This window comes from Gobius niger (genome assembly GCF_951799975.1).
Source record: "Gobius niger genome assembly, chromosome: 16".
NCBI classification, from domain to species: Eukaryota; Metazoa; Chordata; class Actinopteri; order Gobiiformes; family Gobiidae; genus Gobius; species Gobius niger.
The window spans coordinates 25,046,883-25,064,058 of NC_136867.1; the positions used below are offsets into that span (position 1 = coordinate 25,046,883).

General features: G+C 41.3%; 1 protein-coding gene across 1 annotated transcript in view; it reads right to left on the reverse strand.

Moving 5' to 3' along the window:
• Positions 1-2,022: 2,022 nt before the first annotated feature.
• The window catches only part of rps6ka5 (ribosomal protein S6 kinase, polypeptide 5), a 46,174-nt gene continuing 31,020 nt past the window's right edge, over positions 2,023-17,176 (reverse strand). Inside the window, exons 10-17 of the mRNA XM_079573444.1 lie at positions 14,398-14,523; positions 12,640-12,773; positions 12,006-12,099; positions 10,062-10,232; positions 8,005-8,196; positions 4,587-4,746; positions 3,482-3,645; positions 2,023-2,680 (exon numbers count right to left, since the gene is read on the reverse strand). Coding sequence (XP_079429570.1) covers positions 2,351-2,680; positions 3,482-3,645; positions 4,587-4,746; positions 8,005-8,196; positions 10,062-10,232; positions 12,006-12,099; positions 12,640-12,773; positions 14,398-14,523 — 1,371 coding nt within the window. The 3' untranslated portion in view covers positions 2,023-2,350. The remainder of the gene's footprint in view (positions 2,681-3,481; positions 3,646-4,586; positions 4,747-8,004; positions 8,197-10,061; positions 10,233-12,005; positions 12,100-12,639; positions 12,774-14,397; positions 14,524-17,176) is intronic.

The window sequence follows — 17,176 nt, forward strand, 5'->3', positions numbered from 1 at the left end:
AGTCATGATAATATAGCTTATAAAAAACAAAACAAACATCTTTAAAATTCACATATAAATAAGCTCAAACTTGCACGAACCTCTCAGAAAGGAGAAGTGGACCCATGATTACTTTGTACTGCATATCTCTGTTTTCCTTTCGCACGTAAACACAAGACTTTTTTTCCCCCCTTTAGACGAACGACAGAAGAAGACGCCACGTTTGGGTTCACGTCGCGGTACGTAAGTCGGCAGCCCTTAAAATATCACGGAAGAACTCGACTTTACAGCTCAGTAACAGCACGGGGACGGGGCGGGACTGGCACGGCAGTAAAAAGCGTCATAACATGGGAATAAGTCAGATTTAATGCTGTTTAAAGCCACGTTTGTGTCCAAATACAATATTCTTTCAATAACACAAGCATTCTGTGCATATTTCGCTTCTTAAAGTGGGCAAATCACATCACAGTGGAGTGTTTTAAAGAGACTAGATGCAAGTTGGTCATTTTATACTCACTACTGCCACCTCAGGTCATACGTGTAACTGCAGCTTCTATATTAAGCTCTTGCATGACGGCACTTTGGACCCGAAGTGACACCTTTTTGAGTGACAGTGCAGGATTTTAGAGGCATGAACAGGTCTGGGGTCATTCTACTGGCTGGAACATGTAGGGGGAGGATAAATATACAATTTTAACATTTTTAAACTCCATATAGTCCCTTTAAGTCTTGTCTTAAGAACCACTTTATTCTCTGGCTTTTAACCTAGTTTTTATTGGATCTTATTTATAGGTTCATTAATTTATTTAGTTTTTAATATTATTTTTTAATGATTTCTTGATTCTACTGTCTTCTCGTGTGCAGCACTTGGGAAGCGCTTATTTATAAAATGCGCTTAAGAAAGTGGATTAGATCTCTTGTATATGGGGCTTTAAGTGAAAGTCTGGAAGTCTGAAATTCACATTATAAAATGTGCAAAATCAATCACCTGGTGATAAAGTAATGTAAAGTAATTCATAATAGATATTCTTTTTTGTAAAGTCCCTCCTTCCCGGATCTCAGCAGCTAATCAAGAGTCTAGTATCCTCCCGCGTCGACCAATGAGACGATCTTTTCCTGTGAACCAGCCTGTCAGGACAAATCAGGAGGAGGGGGAGGAGCTTGATCATTTACTTTTGAAGGTTCTGTTCCTGCTCTCTTCATTTTGCAAACTTAGGGCTTTCTGGTTAAAGAGGGGAGGAATTTGATTGTTTACTCTGAAATTTCACTCTGTCTCTCCGCACTTTGCAAACTTACAGACTCTCACTTTAATAATACTTTTGGTGCCTCAGCTTTCTTATTTTACATTTTACACGTTCGATCAGGAAGAATCCCGCACACTGCCATAACTTGCAAAAATATTTTTTATTTTATAAAAGGACAGTCTCTCACTCTGCCTCTGTAAGAATTAACCTCTGAACCGAGCACATTTTCTCCAGTTTGGCTTTACCCAAATCTAAAAACTTCTTGAAAAAAGTGTCACAAAAGCGACAAAAAAAGGAAGAAAACGCAAAAAAAATAATAATCATAAGTGCTACAAAAAGTGCCACAAAACAGCAATGAAAAAGTGACGAATAAATGAATAAAAAACGTGACCAAAAAGCATCAGAAGTGTCAAAAAAAGTGTCGAAAAAGTGTCAAAATGCTGCAACAACAAGAGGAAAAATCTTAGCTTTCAAATGAGGCATTACACTGGCTCTCCACTCAAGAAGCTTTAAGATTTGGGTAAAGCCGAACCGGGGAACATGTGCTCGGTTAAGGCGGGGGTTAAGAGGTTAAATAATGAAATACAGATGCTAGAGCTGGTGAAGTCTTTGACTGGGGCTCCTCCTGCTGGCAGCTGGGGCAATAACTCCAAAAAGTCGATTTTGCATGATATGTCCACTTTAAGGCTTAAAAACATTCCATCAAAAAGAGGAATGAAGGGAGATTTCACAATAATAGTTAGATAATAGATTATTTTCTTCCCTGATGGCGCAGGGAAGATGATGGTGAAATTCCCTTGTTATATCATTACTGCGCTGTAAAGCAAAGTGCCACCGATATATCGCTATTACAATGATACTTTTCCCCCTGTTTTCGGGACAACATTGACAGCACGATCCTCCCAGGAAACACGACTCGGATGTCAGGACGAAGAAAGCAAATAATCGGCTATTGCTAACGGCGATTTTGAGGTTATAGCCACTGCTTTTCGCTGCATGCTCCGGCGTTCTCATGCAGATATCCATGCAATTATTGAGGGGTTAAAACAGGCTACTTTTTCAAACCTCTTCCCAAAAATATCTGTAAATTTCGACTTTTTTTTCCTCTTTTCTTTCTGCTTCTCCGTTCATTGTCCTTCTGCAAAGTGGAAGGCAGCGGGCGCCGGCAGGTTTTCGTCCGAGTTCAGCGCCACAGGGGTGCTCACAGGAGTGGTTAGGGGCGTACAGTCGCTCGTTGGCTTGTTATTGTTGACGCCGTGGAGGTGGTGGGCGTCGGCGTCGTGGAAGTTCTTGTTGTCGTGCGACTGCGACGAGGAGGAAGAGGAGTGGGTGCTCTCGCTCGAGCTGCTGCGCGTCTCGGTGCTGGTGCTGGTTTTCTTCATCTTCCGACGTTTGGCCAGGGGGGCCTTGTCCACCGTCTGTAACCGGAAGCCCTCGCGTTTGCACTTGTTGAACGCCTGCAAGACACGGATTGTTGTTAGGGTCAATTTTATTTATGTAATGGTTCTGTAGTTTCACTCAGTCACTGCCTCGAACAGATAGACTTTCCTCCAGTGAGACACATTTGACTAAAGAGACTAGATGCAAGTTGGTCATTTTATGCTCACTACTGCCACCTCAGGTCATATGTGTAACAGCACCTTCTATATTAATTATTCATTTTGTTTGATTTGATTGCATCTACTCTGCTGTTTTCTGTTCTATTTTTCATTTTGAGGACCCCCATGAAAACGAGATGATTCATCTCTATGGTCATTTTGTGTGACTAATACTTTACAAAATGGCGCGCACAAAGACCAGACAGTTACGCATCATCTCATCTAAGTTCAGGTGAGAACATATCTCAGTATGGAAAAATGGTGGCCTGTTCCTTTAATGTTGATGTGTTTTTCTGTGTCTTAAAGGTGACACCAAAAAACAAATTTCCACCTTGGTGGACAATAAAGTTTTCGTATTCGTATTCGTATTTTGGCATAATTAATTACATTTGTTCAGTGCATACTAGGATTACGATAAATAAATTAATCAATCATCAGGACCAGTTGCTGTAGCTCTATAATGTCTGAGTAATGTTTACTATAGGCTCATATGAGAACTTAAAACTAATCAGTATCTATGTCTATCTGTGTCTAACACCAGGAGGAAGAGTCAAGATCCTGAAAACCACATAGTCAGAAGAAGAAACCACATATTGCTGCCGAGACGCTTGTGCAAACTCGACAGAGCTGGGCTGGAGGCGCCCGTTCGAAGTGTCTTACGTTGAAAGTGGCCTTGACGTAGGTGTGCACGGAGGCGGTGGACGAGCCCAGGATGTCGGGCGTCATGAGCGGGTTTGAGGACAGCTGCGAGTCGTCCTGGAGCCAGGCGTTGTACCGCAGACCGCACATTTTAATCCGCTTGTTCGGGTCCACGGTCAGCAACTCTGGACGAGAACACACCACTGTCACCTCGAGTTATTCATTTATCTATTCGATTTCTGTTATGCTGGGTTGAACTGTGATGTGGTGCAAAAAAAAAATAGTGAATAGTCATCTTATGACCATTATGATGTTTTTCTAGCAAATTCTGTGTCATAATTCTTATGATTTGTCGACTTTAAATCATGTTTTATTTTTTCAAATTGAGATATTTCTCAAAAGTATTGTAAATGTGATTACATTTGTGACTTTTTTGGTTTTAATCCATATTCCAGGCAAGTAGCAGAAAGTCATATTATTAAAGGGACTCGATGGAAGTCGTCGTCGTTACTCGTTACTGCCACCTCAGGTCTTACGCGAAACTGCAGTTTCTATGTTAAACTCGTGCATGACAATAGAGACACTCAGAAAAAATGTTTTTGAGTGCAGGATTTTAGAGGCAGTTATGGTGAATAAGTCTGCACATTAGGGCATTGCTGGAGCATGTATGGGGTGGAAAATACATAATTTTAATATTAACAAACTTTTTTCATGGGGTGCTGCATGTTGAAGGGTACACGGGGTGAAGGGCCATAGATCGGTGGTTAGTGCCGCAAAACCTTTGACTAGCAGAGGTTTAAATTGTGCCCCACACCTTCATTTATGCTCAAAACCTTCATGCCAGCTCTCACAATAAAATGTTAGGTTTGAATTGTGTAGAATTATTAAATTTCAAATAAAAAGGACCATCTCTGATGATGTTTCCGATTCAGCAAGAAGGCCAAGGGCCACCATAAAGTGGTCTGAGGGCCGCTTTTGGCCACCGGGCTGCACTTTGGACACCGCTTGTGTAGTCCCTTTCATGCTACTATAATGCCGAAATGCAACTTGCAAGCCTTATATTTGCAAGCCTTACACAAAACAGAGGGAGAAGGAAACATTGGGGGTGGGTGAGAGCGTGCGTTACCCTGGATGAGGTCCTTGGCCTGTTGGGACACGTTCCTCCAGGCCTCTCCATGGAAGCTGAAGTCTCCATGTTTGATCTTCTTCATGATCTCCTCTGCGCTCGTGTGGGTCAGACTCTTCTCCTGGCACTGGAACGGCACCTGCCCCGACAGCATGGTGTACTGCAGACACCGCAGACACAAGACGAGGCATATTAGAGCAAAAAAAAAATAATACATAAATAATGGAGAATGCTAACATAGTGCTTCATGTTAGCATCGTGCCATTGCTAACACTAGCTAGCGCTTGCCACGACTGCCGTTTTTTCGCTTCTACTGGACAATCTGCTGTGAATAAACATCCATATGGACCCGTTTTAGACTTTACTTTTTTTTTTTTTTTTTACAGCATGCTAATTTCTTCGCAAATATGATCCATTCAAGCAGTTTACAGCCATTTAATTTTACTTTTTAAAGTACCTGCCCCTGTGTCAGTGTTTATGTTGCTCTGATGGAGCTGAGCGTAACATAAATTATATTGTGTCCTCAAAGATATAAAAAATGACAACAATATAAAAAAATGTATATCGCGATAACGATATGTGATACGATATGGCCCAACCCTAATCAACGCCATGCATATCAATTCAATTTGGATGAAGTCAATAATATTAGAGACAGTAGAGGGAAGCACTTGGAAAAAAACACAGTCACACAAATATATTACTTTTAATAATTTGTTTAATTATGTACAGGACTAATTCCTGGTGAAGTGATGTCACTGACAGATCAATCAGGGATCATTTAGTCACTTATTTATTTAAAGGCACACTGTGTAATATTTTGGACTATACTGTTAAGTACAAAACATAAGTACAAAACATCCTAATGACCAGCGCAACACAGATAAGGCTATTACTGCAGTGGATAATCAAAGAAAGGATTTGGATGAGGACCTATTCAAATCTCAGATTCTGCTGACTTTAGTCACATCTCCATGGAGACGAGCTGGAGACGTGCCAGGTGAAGTTACATGTCTTAGGAGAGGCTCATGTTTGTTTGTACATTTATGAGGTACTTTTCCAAGGTGAAAATATACATCATAAAATAAATGCTTGTATTTAAATTTGATTTATTGGGTAATATTCTAGACGGTGTGCCTTTAACCTTTTAACCCCTGCCTTAACCAAGCGCATTTTCTCTAGTTTGGTTTTGTCCAAATCTAAAAGCTTCTGGACTGGACTATAAACCAGAGTTACGTGTCATTTGAAAGCTAAGACCTTCCAAACGGATTGTGACTTTTAATTTTTGGCCGTTTTCATCATGCTTTTGTGGCACTTATTTTTGCTTTTTCATCACTTTTTATTTGTGTTTTTGTCGCTTGTTTATTGTGTTTTTGTCGCTCTTTTGTCGCTTTTTTTGGGCAGTACATCGATTATCGCAGTATATCGGTGTATTGCGAGGTTATCGTTATCGTGAGCCGTGTATCGTGTACTTATCGAATCGTTCCCACCCCTAGTCATACAATTCCAATATTTTCAGCCTAAGTCTGACATAAGTTTATTCCTGGGTTTCATTTTCTGATTCTCTCTCGACATAATTATCCCGCATCTTTTTGTTTCCATATTGTGCATTTCTCCGTATAAAATAAACCTATACAATGCGGCCTGATTACAGAATTGACTGAAGCCACGCGGCGCCTCTGACTGAAATTAATGTGATTCAGTCAAAGGCAGCGCTTTTTCAAAAGGTTTATTTTTATAATAATCAGGTCATTTCCCTCCGCGGCTCACACAGTCCTCGTTCAGTCAAAAACATGGATGAGCCGTGAATGGAACTAATCAGAAATGGGTTTTTAATCTGATTTTCCAAAAGGTGACGGGCCTCAAAAGAACCTTAAAATCTCTGTCAGATCCACATACTCGTTTTCAGAGATTATTAAATGTTCGTTAGATTAAAAATGATCAGTGATTAAAAACAGACATAAGGGTTTGTGAGTTGTGTGAAATTTCAAAACTAATTACTGTGTATTTTAATATTTATAATAACAGCCACTTTTATTAATTACTTTAGATAAAAAAGCATCTCTGGGATCTTAAATTAGAGGTTTTTAAGAGCTACAAATGCTTGACCTCACCTGCTGATGTCACAAAGTGGTGCTTTACATCAACTCATCTAAACTCAGGTAAGAACATATCTCAGTATGAAAAAACGGTGGCCTGCTCCTATTTGATATGGTAGTTCACTTCTTAGAAATTCCCCCCCAAAAAATGATATTATTTTATATTTTGTTGAACCAGCCCCTTGTGTAACATCCTTGGCTTTTAATAGAACTACAGAAAGTACAAATCAAGTGCCTCATGGGATACGGATTGGATAATCCACTTTCTGTATCAGGTCAGGTTGTTGTGCTGTCATTTTCAGATTTATAGAATGTTCTAAATCTGTAAAAAAGAAAAGAAAGAAGTATTAAAGTAATACATTTTTTAGGTGGATTTTCTGTTGCATCATATCCAATTTGTTGTTCTTAAAGGAACAGGCCACCGTTATTCCATACTGAGATATGCTCTTACCTGAGCTTAGACGAGTTGATGCGTACCTGTCTGGCTTCCAACTCCACCCGCGTTTGGAGCCATAGGAATACATTGGGAGAGGCCAAATGCTAACAACATCTTTGCTCATTTTGCGTGACTGAGGGCACGCACAAAGACCAGACAGGTACGCATCAACTCGTCTAAGCTCAGGTAAGAACATATTTAAGTATGGAAAAACAGTGACCTGTTCCTTTAATCCTTTTATCAAAATGGAATCAGATTTATTTATTTATTGGTTTATTTGGTCGGGACAGTTTGTGTTAATGAACATACATGGGTCTCTCATGCATGTAAACAAGCCACACCGAATTGTAACCATGGGCTAATTTCCATCTGTCGTCCCCCACGCACACTCTCAAACACACTCTCATTCATCCTGGCCTGTTGTACATGTTTTAGTGGTAGGGGAAACCAGAGTACCTGGAGGAAACCTATGTAAACATGAGGGGAACATGCAAACTCCACACAGAAAGACCCCGTCCAGGTGGGAATTGAACCCGGGACACTGCAGACATTTTCAACATCTCCACTTCAGACACTGAGTCTTCTACTTAACCCTATGTCAAAGGTGTTTTATTCTTCAATATCGAATTCTTAGCCTGAAATGCCTCATTCCTTGTGAACCCATTAAATTACAGACAACTTTGCTATATTTTCTTTCTCGTACACCGTTGATAATCTACACCTATTCACCACCAGTGTCTCACCCTTTAACGATTATTTCCTAACCATTTTTGAAACACCCAGTCAAAGAAACGTAAACACTGAGTTCAGTTCATTTTACGAGCCTATATCTACAGTATATCGTGGTATTACTCTCCCCCCTCTCTCTCTGCCGTCCACTCACCAGGATGACGCCCAGGCTCCACAGGTCACATGACTCGTCGTAGCCGTCGTACTTGAGTATCTCGGGCGCGGCGTATTGCAGCGTGAAGCAGGGCGTCTTCAGGAGCTGATTGTCCGGAGGTTTGAGCCGCGCGAAGCCGAAGTCTATGATTTTGATCTCCGAGTTCTCGCCCTCGTCCGTGAAGAGCAGATTCTACGGAGCAATTTTGAGAGAGAAATAACACACACATATATATACACACACACACACAGACACAGACACAGACACACACAGAGTGACACGGTAATCATTTCTCTTGTGGAGCAATTTGTGCACCCAGACTGAATTGGTGCAGGAGGAGAAGGTCGTTTTGACCCTCCACGTCGGGGTCAGACGAGGCAATTCTCGGCTACTGTTCCCCGAGAGTCCCAAAATGAAAGTCCAGTCAAACACAATGATTTGGTTGAGAAGCCGGTCGTTCGCGGGGCAGGTATCGCGGCTGGGATTGGACACTTTGGAAAATCAAATTCAGGACTTTTTTGTTAAAGTTTAGGGACTCAGATCACTCAGATAACGAGTTCGGTTACAATGAAAGCTGATGTAGTTTTGGCAATGAGAGGACAATTCAGTGAAAATTATAAGACGTGTGGATAGAGTAGCCAAAACATTGAGTCAAGTTAGAGTAATGTAACTTATATAGTAGCTTTTCAAATAATAAAGATATAAGGATCATTATAAGTTAGAAATAAAAGGAGAAGCATACTCTCCTGAAAATTTATTTTGTGACTGAATACTTTATACTTTCACTTAAACACACACTATAAAATAGTAGTGTATACACTTAAAAGGGACTATACAGAGTTTAAAAATGTTAAAACTAAGTATTTTCATCCGCCATGTCCACAACTGCCTCTAAAATCCTGCACTGTCACTCAAAAAGGTGTTAATTCGGGTCCGAAGTGCCGTCATGCACGAGCTTAAAGACGTGGTATATGCTTTTTTCAATCACATAGCACCAGTCTATAGCACACGAAACCTTCTGTGGCTCCGGTTCACAACACATGAAGCTAATCCTCCATGATGACTCTGACTGTTTACATCTGTGGTCAGGACACTGCGGGGAGGGGGTTCTGACGAGGAGCAGTGGTTGGTGACGAAAGGTCGGAGGCGTCTCCAGGAGGTGGGGGCGTTCCTAGGAGGACTCAGGCAAAGCTATCCCTAAAATGGCTGCCGTCAAGAGTTTTTACAGATTACACAAAAATACGTGAATGTGCCAAGGCAACACTTCAGGCACATTTTTAATGAGGGAATGACATAATAACATGATGCAAAGCTTGAAAAAGTCCATTTTTCATAACACCCCCCCTTTAATATAGAAGCTGCAGTTACGCATAAGACCTGAGGTGGCAGTAGTGAGCATAAAATGATTAACTTGCATCTAGCCCCTTTAATGCAAAATTAAAACATGTGTATGTTTATTGCACTGCCGTTTATTGATATTTATTTATTATATTATATTTATTTAAAGAGTAACTGTACCAGAATACAGTTAATCAAAATTTGTATTCTGAATACGTAATGGTGGTTCATGTATTCCGTTACTCCACAACACTGAATATAATTTTACACAAGTAGAAGTGAAAAGTACTGTATGATAGTACTAGATTACATTGTGAAGAAATCGTACTTCTTGGAGTAGTTTTAACGGCTTTTGGTTTTAATCCGTTGCCAATCCATTGACCACTTTTAGGTGAGGTCAAAGCCTAGTTAGAAAATGAACGTCCAGATCGTTTGATTTTACTTTAGATGAGAATTAGCCTCTGAGCTTAATGCAGTTTTCAGGTTTTTGTGAGGTCGGATACACCTCCAATGTCCACTAAACATAATCTCATAACATCTTAATGAGAAAAACTACAGAAATCGGACGTATAAGGATGTATAAGGACTGGTTTCTCCATTCATCTGGATGTGGATGGCGACAGACGCACACATTTATAGGAAGAGCCTCAGAGCACATAAGGTTTCTGTGATTCATATGCACTCTAACACATAAAAAGGCTGATATATCCACACGTTACCTCTGGCTTCAGGTCGCGGTGCACCACGCCCACGTCGTGCATGTGGCTCGCGGCCGACACCAGCTTCCTCATGATGCGACTGGCCTCCGTTTCGCTGAAGTGCTGCTTCCGCCGAATGCGCTCCAGCAGCTCTCCTCCACCCAGCAGCTCCAGCACCAGGTACGTGTGGAGCTGCAGACGATGAACAGTTATTTATCCTGACATCCCTACAGTCCATTATTTAAACATCTATAAGGCCCTTTGAGTTGATAAGTAAAGATATCCAAATTTTAAATCCCACAACGTCTGCAAAAACAGGAGCATCTGGGGCAGAGTCTCCAAAGTGTCGGATCGAAGGGAACAAAGGTGGAGATGTGGGTCACGGTCTAGACCTCAGACCCAATCAGGACCAAAGAGGTGAGACCGGGACTAATGAACTCACACCTTCACAGCTCTGAGGTCGAAATGTGGTTTCAGCAGGGGCTTTGGCGTCAGCAGGAGAATAAGGTCAAACATGTTGGTTATGTATTTTAAACTTAACTGGGTCAGGACTAAAATAATGAATGGCACAACAGTCATTCATAACAGAGTGTGTTGAAATGGAGGGCATGGAAAAATCCGACTGAAGAAGGGGGAGACACTGCAGGTAGAGGGATTTAGTTATTATTTTTTACATTTTAGGCAACATGTTTGCTATCACCTGATAAAAATGAAAGCACGTGCAAAGCTGGTTATGTCCTGCGTATAAATTGTCTTCGAGAGATTAAACCAGCACATTCAGATCTGTAGCTACCAGTGGTTTAACAGTGAGAGTGAAGCAAAGGGGGCGGAGCCAGATCGCAGAGTCCAGCTCCAAACCTGTGTCTGCTGCTTTTGTCACTCATTCTGAACATCAGAGTCCTGGTCCACTGGGACAAAGCAACACGCTCAGACTGACCCCAGATTTGTTGTTAAAATGATTAAAAACTTTTACATTTTCTATTAATATTTCTGTATTTTACATATTTTAATAGCCTATTACCCAGACAAAACCAAACTGTTTAAATATGGGAAGCTTTTATTATGTGTGCTGTATTCACATGTCGATGGCGTCAAAGTAGTATAGGGCCCGTTCACCCAAAGCTTCAGGTGGTACCAGTGGTTACGCTACACTTTTTTTGTCAGCCACTCTGGGTTGTAAACTGTCGGCCATTCACAAGAATTACTGACCATTAAACAAATATATACATAATGAACGTGGTTTATTATCAATAGCAATCTACATTTAGACACGAGTACTTTAGTGGGTTCAAAAACACGGCTATTCCTAATGAAAGAATGACGTGAGAAAAATGCAGCTCAAATCCAAACAAAGCTGTGCACGTGGAGACGATGGAGAGCGGCAGCTTTTATAAAAGCAAATGTACTTGTAGTTCGCCGTTTTCTTGGAAAATGTGACGAAGCACGAAGAGAAAAGCCTTTCAGCGCGACAATCGCGCTTCAACTGCGCTTTGTAAAATGGGCTTGAACCTTTTTTAATATTTGGGCTGTCTCAAAATCACTTTGTTATGTTAGTCACTGACTTTGGTCAAATGTTGTATTTAATATATTTTTCTATTTTCTCCATATTTTCTACTGTCGGCCAATTTTGCCAATGGAAATTATTTTTACCGGCCATTTGCTTTCCGAGCCAGCTACAGCCGGCTAATGGAATCTCTGGGTGGTACTCGGCTTCAAAAAAAAGTTTGTGAACCCCTGCTACAGCCAAAGATTAAGTAGATTAATGGCCTCATAATAATGGAAGTAATCTACAGGAAATATTTTCAGTATTTATTTATTTCCTATTGGTCAGTATCTCGCCTTAAGATGTCATGAATACAGATGCTCTGACCTTGATATCGTGGGGAATATCTTTGGCACATCAATAGACAAACCTCAAAGGCCAGATATTTATCAGCTGATTGACATGTGTATTAAAGAAAATACCTGGTCGTGGTAGATCTCATGTAACTTGACGATATTGGGGTGGCCGTCGCAGAGTTTCAGAGCCGCTATTTCCCTCTGAGTCTGCGCCTCCATCCTACACAAGCACAAGGAAAACAGAATAAATATATCTAAAGAGCGGAGTATTATGCTTTGTTTCAGGCATTTGGCAATAATTCAAACCCATTTTCATCACGATCTTAAACTTTGTTGCCACCTCCTTCCACCTTGTGCTGCTCTGTTAAATAAAGGTTTAAAAAAAAGAAGTGTTTTCCTGACTGAAGTGCGGAACTTTTCATCTTTTTGTGAGTAAATCTGACTCTTTTTACTTATTACTTAAAATGACACTCTTTTATAGATTCAAGGCTTGTGTCAAAACGCAGCTGGCTCTAAGTAGCTTTCTCATTCTTGTAAAGCGCTAATCAAAGCCCAGAAACGTGTGTCTTTGCGAGGAACCGTGTGTTTTCCTTCGATCGCGTCGCAAACTTTGCTCTCTTTCACACTTTGTCATCAGTAACACGTCCGACGCCGCGCCTTCGTGAGCTGTGAAACTGTGAGCTGGAGTAGTAGATAACAGTGTGAAGAGGAAGCTAATGAACGCTGCCAAGAGTGTGAGGATGTAAAGTTGAATTTGGACCTTTTGCTGACGATCTTGACGGCGAACTGTTGCCCGGTCTTTTTGTGCGTGCAGCGTCTGCAGATGGAGAAGCTGCCCTCCCCCAAAACCGCGTCCTTCAAGTCCATCTCGTACGACGCGTAAAACGGAGAGTCCTGAGGAGGAAATGGACAAACAGTGTTTATCACTATCAACACAAGCATGACACAACATGAAATCAGACCATCATCCATTTTCTTCCACTTGTCCGTTTCTCACACTGCACCAGCCCCTTATGGCGCCTCCTGCAGGTGGTGGGTCCACAGAAGGACGGCCTCAGGATTAACCGGGCCTGTTGGTCTCTCATAAGGAGCTACTGACCCGCTCTTTGTCTAAACCGTCACTTAGGACCTGTTTGCCCTGGGAGACCCTACCAGGGGCACGAAGCCCCCGACAACAGAGCTCCCAGGATCATTCAGGCGCTCAAACCCCTCCACCACATTAAGGTGGCGGTTCCAGGAGGGGTGAAATCAGACCATTATATAATTATGAAAAGGTAAAGAAAACAAGCGGATGGAAACTAATTTGTGTTTTTATCAGTGTAAGGGCCTGTATATCTGGATTGTTGTAAATGTTTTTTTTTAACCAAAAGCAACATTAAATGTGTTTTGCCCTCCTGTGGTATATTGGATATACAGTGGTTTGTGAAAAAACACTGTCCACATAAATAATTGTGAGCTTACAGGCTAGTTTTTGTTAGCATCACTGTGACTGTGACCTTGAAGGTTGTGAAACGTGCTCATAAACTCATCCCTGTCAAGAAATTAGGTGTTAGAAATGCATTAGGAAAGCTTGGAACAGTGTTGTTTTCGTCAACGAAGACGAAAACGATGTCATTTCGTTGACACAGCTTTTTTTAATGACGATAACGTAACAATGACGAGCTGAAAATAGCTCCTTGGCAAAAAAAAGTGACCAGAGGACGAGGAGGGCGGGAGCTTTTGAGAAAAGTCATGTTCACAATGACACTGCTGCCAGTGCCTGTTGTGGTGTAATCTGTTTGTCAGAAGCTATAAAGGCAAGAGATTATTGGAAATTAATTACTCATTTCAATACTGATGAAAAGTTGACTAAAAGTGTGACTAAAAGTAAAAGCATTTTTATCCAAAAGACTCAAACTAAAAGTCCTGCCAAAAACAACACTGGCTTGAAATTGGTTTGGATACAAGTAACAGTTTAAACTTTCATTGTCGTAAAAAGCAAAATCAGCAATGGCTTTTAACGCGTCTTAAAAGTAAAAAATATATATCAAAAAAAGTATTACAGATCTGTTCATCGAGTAAGACAGAAGGTTTGTTTACCTGCTTTGTTAGTTTCGATTATTAAATATAAAATACCAAACATTTGAATATTTACAAATTCAAGATTAATTTTTTTTATAAGGTATTAGGTCAAATTAGATTGATCTAGCAAAATATAACAATGCAAAGTTCTGAAGTAATATTAAAAGAAAAGAAAAACATAAGATCTATTTAAAGTTTCCAACAAAGTCTAAATTTACCAAAAGTATGTAAATAAAGCTGGGAGTAAAAAATAAATGTTACTCCAATGTACAAAAGTATGTTTAGACCTGCAAACCAAGCACTTTATAACTCTAAACAGGGATAAAATGGTCAATTGAACCATGATATTAAACATCAATCGAAAATCTACTTGCGATTGCTGTAGTTGTCAGAAAAAAGATCTGACTTAATATTTCTGTCCAGATCGTGCAGGCCGAGTGTGAGTGAAGCCCAGTACCTTCATCATGGCGCTGCGGGCCACGGCGGCGGAGCCCGGCCTCTCTGATCCTCCGCACAGCTCCACCGGGTCGTCCATCACCACGTTCCTCTTGAACAGGATCGAAGGAGCCATGAACGAGTATCCCTGAAACACACACGACAAAGCTGCACATGAGCCGAGCTGAGAGCGCGAAGGCCTGTGTTTAAAGGGCCCTGTTCCTAAGCTTTACGGTTTTCAAATCGGAAAATGTGCTGCTTTAATGCAAAATAAATATGAGCAAAAGATTCCATCAAACAAAGGAATGAGGAAATGTTGTGTACAATTTCAGCAAAACTTTCCATGAGCCCCTCCCACCCCCTCCTCTTGCTCCCCTTTGCTATGCAGCCGTTTCAATGAAGAAGAAAAAAAAAGACTTGCATGGCTCTAGTGCAGCTATGGCGAATGTTTTTACTATACCATTACTTTACCATGAAGAGGAGCTTAAACTTAGCAGCTTCCAAAAGGTTCTATGTATCCTCACCTCTCGATCTCTTACTAAGAACAGCCACTGGAGAAGATCAAAAGAAAACTCAAAGGTGTGCTTGTGGCTCAAAACACAAGTCCAGGTTTGCTTTTGGTGGGAGAACAACATTGTAACTAGGGCTGGGATGATCCACTTTTGTCACGATCCGATACACATCTCGATACTCAGGGGCCGATCCGATACGTATTGTGATAGAGTAAGTACTGAGGACAAGTCATATTTTTACCTGAACCTCTCCCCTCCCCGCCTTAACCGATTGTATTTCCTCCAGTTCAGCTTTACCCAAATCTAAAAGCTTCTTGAAAAAAAGATCAAAATAGTGGCAAAATCAAGACACAGACAAGGATGGAAAAAGCAACTAAAACGTGACAGGTCTTAGCTTTCAAATGAGATGTTACTCTGGCCTATAGGGTATAAACTCCAGTCAAGAAGCTTTAGATTTGGGTAAAGCTGAACTGGTCCTGTTAAAGTGGGGCTTAAGAGGTTATAATGTGTAAAAAGAGAACATGTGTCCAGAGTTTATAAACCAAATGCCATTTGACACTTATTGAAGTGTCAAGATTGAAAAGTGAATGAACGCAAAATGTAACAAAGTGCTGTGTAACTGTTACTGGAAACAAAGGAGTGCAGGATGAAAATGCCTCCGAACACAGTACACAAAGTACTGTATTGTGATACTTAATAAAGTATTGATACGGGGTATTGCAGCACAAAGTATTGCAATCCAAATCCGATATTTTGTCCCAGCCCTAATAGTAACATGGTAAAAATCTGTAAAAAAAAAGTCGATTCTCCATAATGCCCCTCCCCCCTTTAAAGGGACTATATGGATTTTCCTCCCCCTACATGTTCCAGCTCTGGGCTCATTCTACACATTAGGACATTGCTCACCACAACACAACTGCCTCTAAAATCCTGCACTGTCACTCAAAAAGGTGTTAATTCGGGTCCAAATTGCTGTCATGCACAAGCTTAATATAGAGACTAGAGTTACACATTTGACCAGAGGGGGCAGTAGGGAGTATAAAAATGACCAACCTGCATCTAGGCCCTTTAATGCTTAGCTGAGGTACAAAAGTATTCCTAACTGTCCAAATCGGAGTGAATTCCAGGTATACGATCACTCATAAGTATGTCTCATGTGTCGTTTATTCCACAACACCCCAAAAAGGGTCAAAACGAACCACAGTCAATTGCGAGTGTTATAAAAAATAGATCGGGCCCAATTCTAAAGTGGGAGGAATTGTGTTTCAGGAGCTTAAATCCCAGGCGAGTGTCTATGGTGACAATAGCTCATGTTTACACAATAACAAAGAAAACAGCCCCCGGAGACTTTCGGAAACCCCTCTCCACAGTCCTCCTCGTGTTCGGGGAGTCTAACCTCGTATTGTTAAATGTTGACACGTTTCGGGGGAAAAAAAAAAATCTCCTTTATGCCTCACCCACTCTTTTGTCTGGCGCTATATTTGACCTACTCCAAGCGCAATCCAAGTCATCGAGTCAAGTTGTCAATGTCCTCAAAAGCGCGCTGTAAGCCAACACGAGCCGGTCTGTGTGCGTTCCCATTCAAACCCTCTCAAAGGCGCCTCTTTATCGGTTTAATTGCCTCCATATGCAGCCGCCATTGAAGCCCCAGATGCGAATGACTATTTTTGATGCCGCTTTGAACCGCGATGTGAGCCACAACTCGCCCCGCCAGCTGATGTCTGCGTCTTATGTATTTTGCGCGGATTCTCTCGGCTCTTGATTGCTTTTTGGATCCTTGAGGCGGCACTAGATAAATAGCCCCCATTTAAAAGTCTTCTCGCGCCGAACAAAAGCCAAAAAAAAACTTGGAGAGCTTCACTACGCCAGTCGCGGCACCGCCTCCGAGCTTTGATTGCCAACTTCATCTTTTTTCCCCTCTCGCCATTCACCGCCTGAAATTTGGCGGGGGTTTATAATTTGCAAGCAATCTCGCGACGTGTTTTTTTTTTTTTTCTTGTTTTTTTTTTTTCTTTTCTTTTTGCTACCCCGGCGTGACGCACAAAACAAAATTAAAACTGCATTAAAAGATGTAATTTCGCGGCAAAAGGCAATCGCTCAAATTCCGAGCCCGGTAATTTAGGGGCAGCGCTTTCATTCGCACGCATCCTTCCGTCCACCGCGCCACGCAGATGTTGGGACGTCTCAAAGATGGTGGGGTCCTTCATGGGGAATAAAAGGAGGCAGAAGCAGCAGCGGCGGCGGCGGCGCTTTTTAAAAATTGACAGCGTTAACAACAGAAACAGCTGG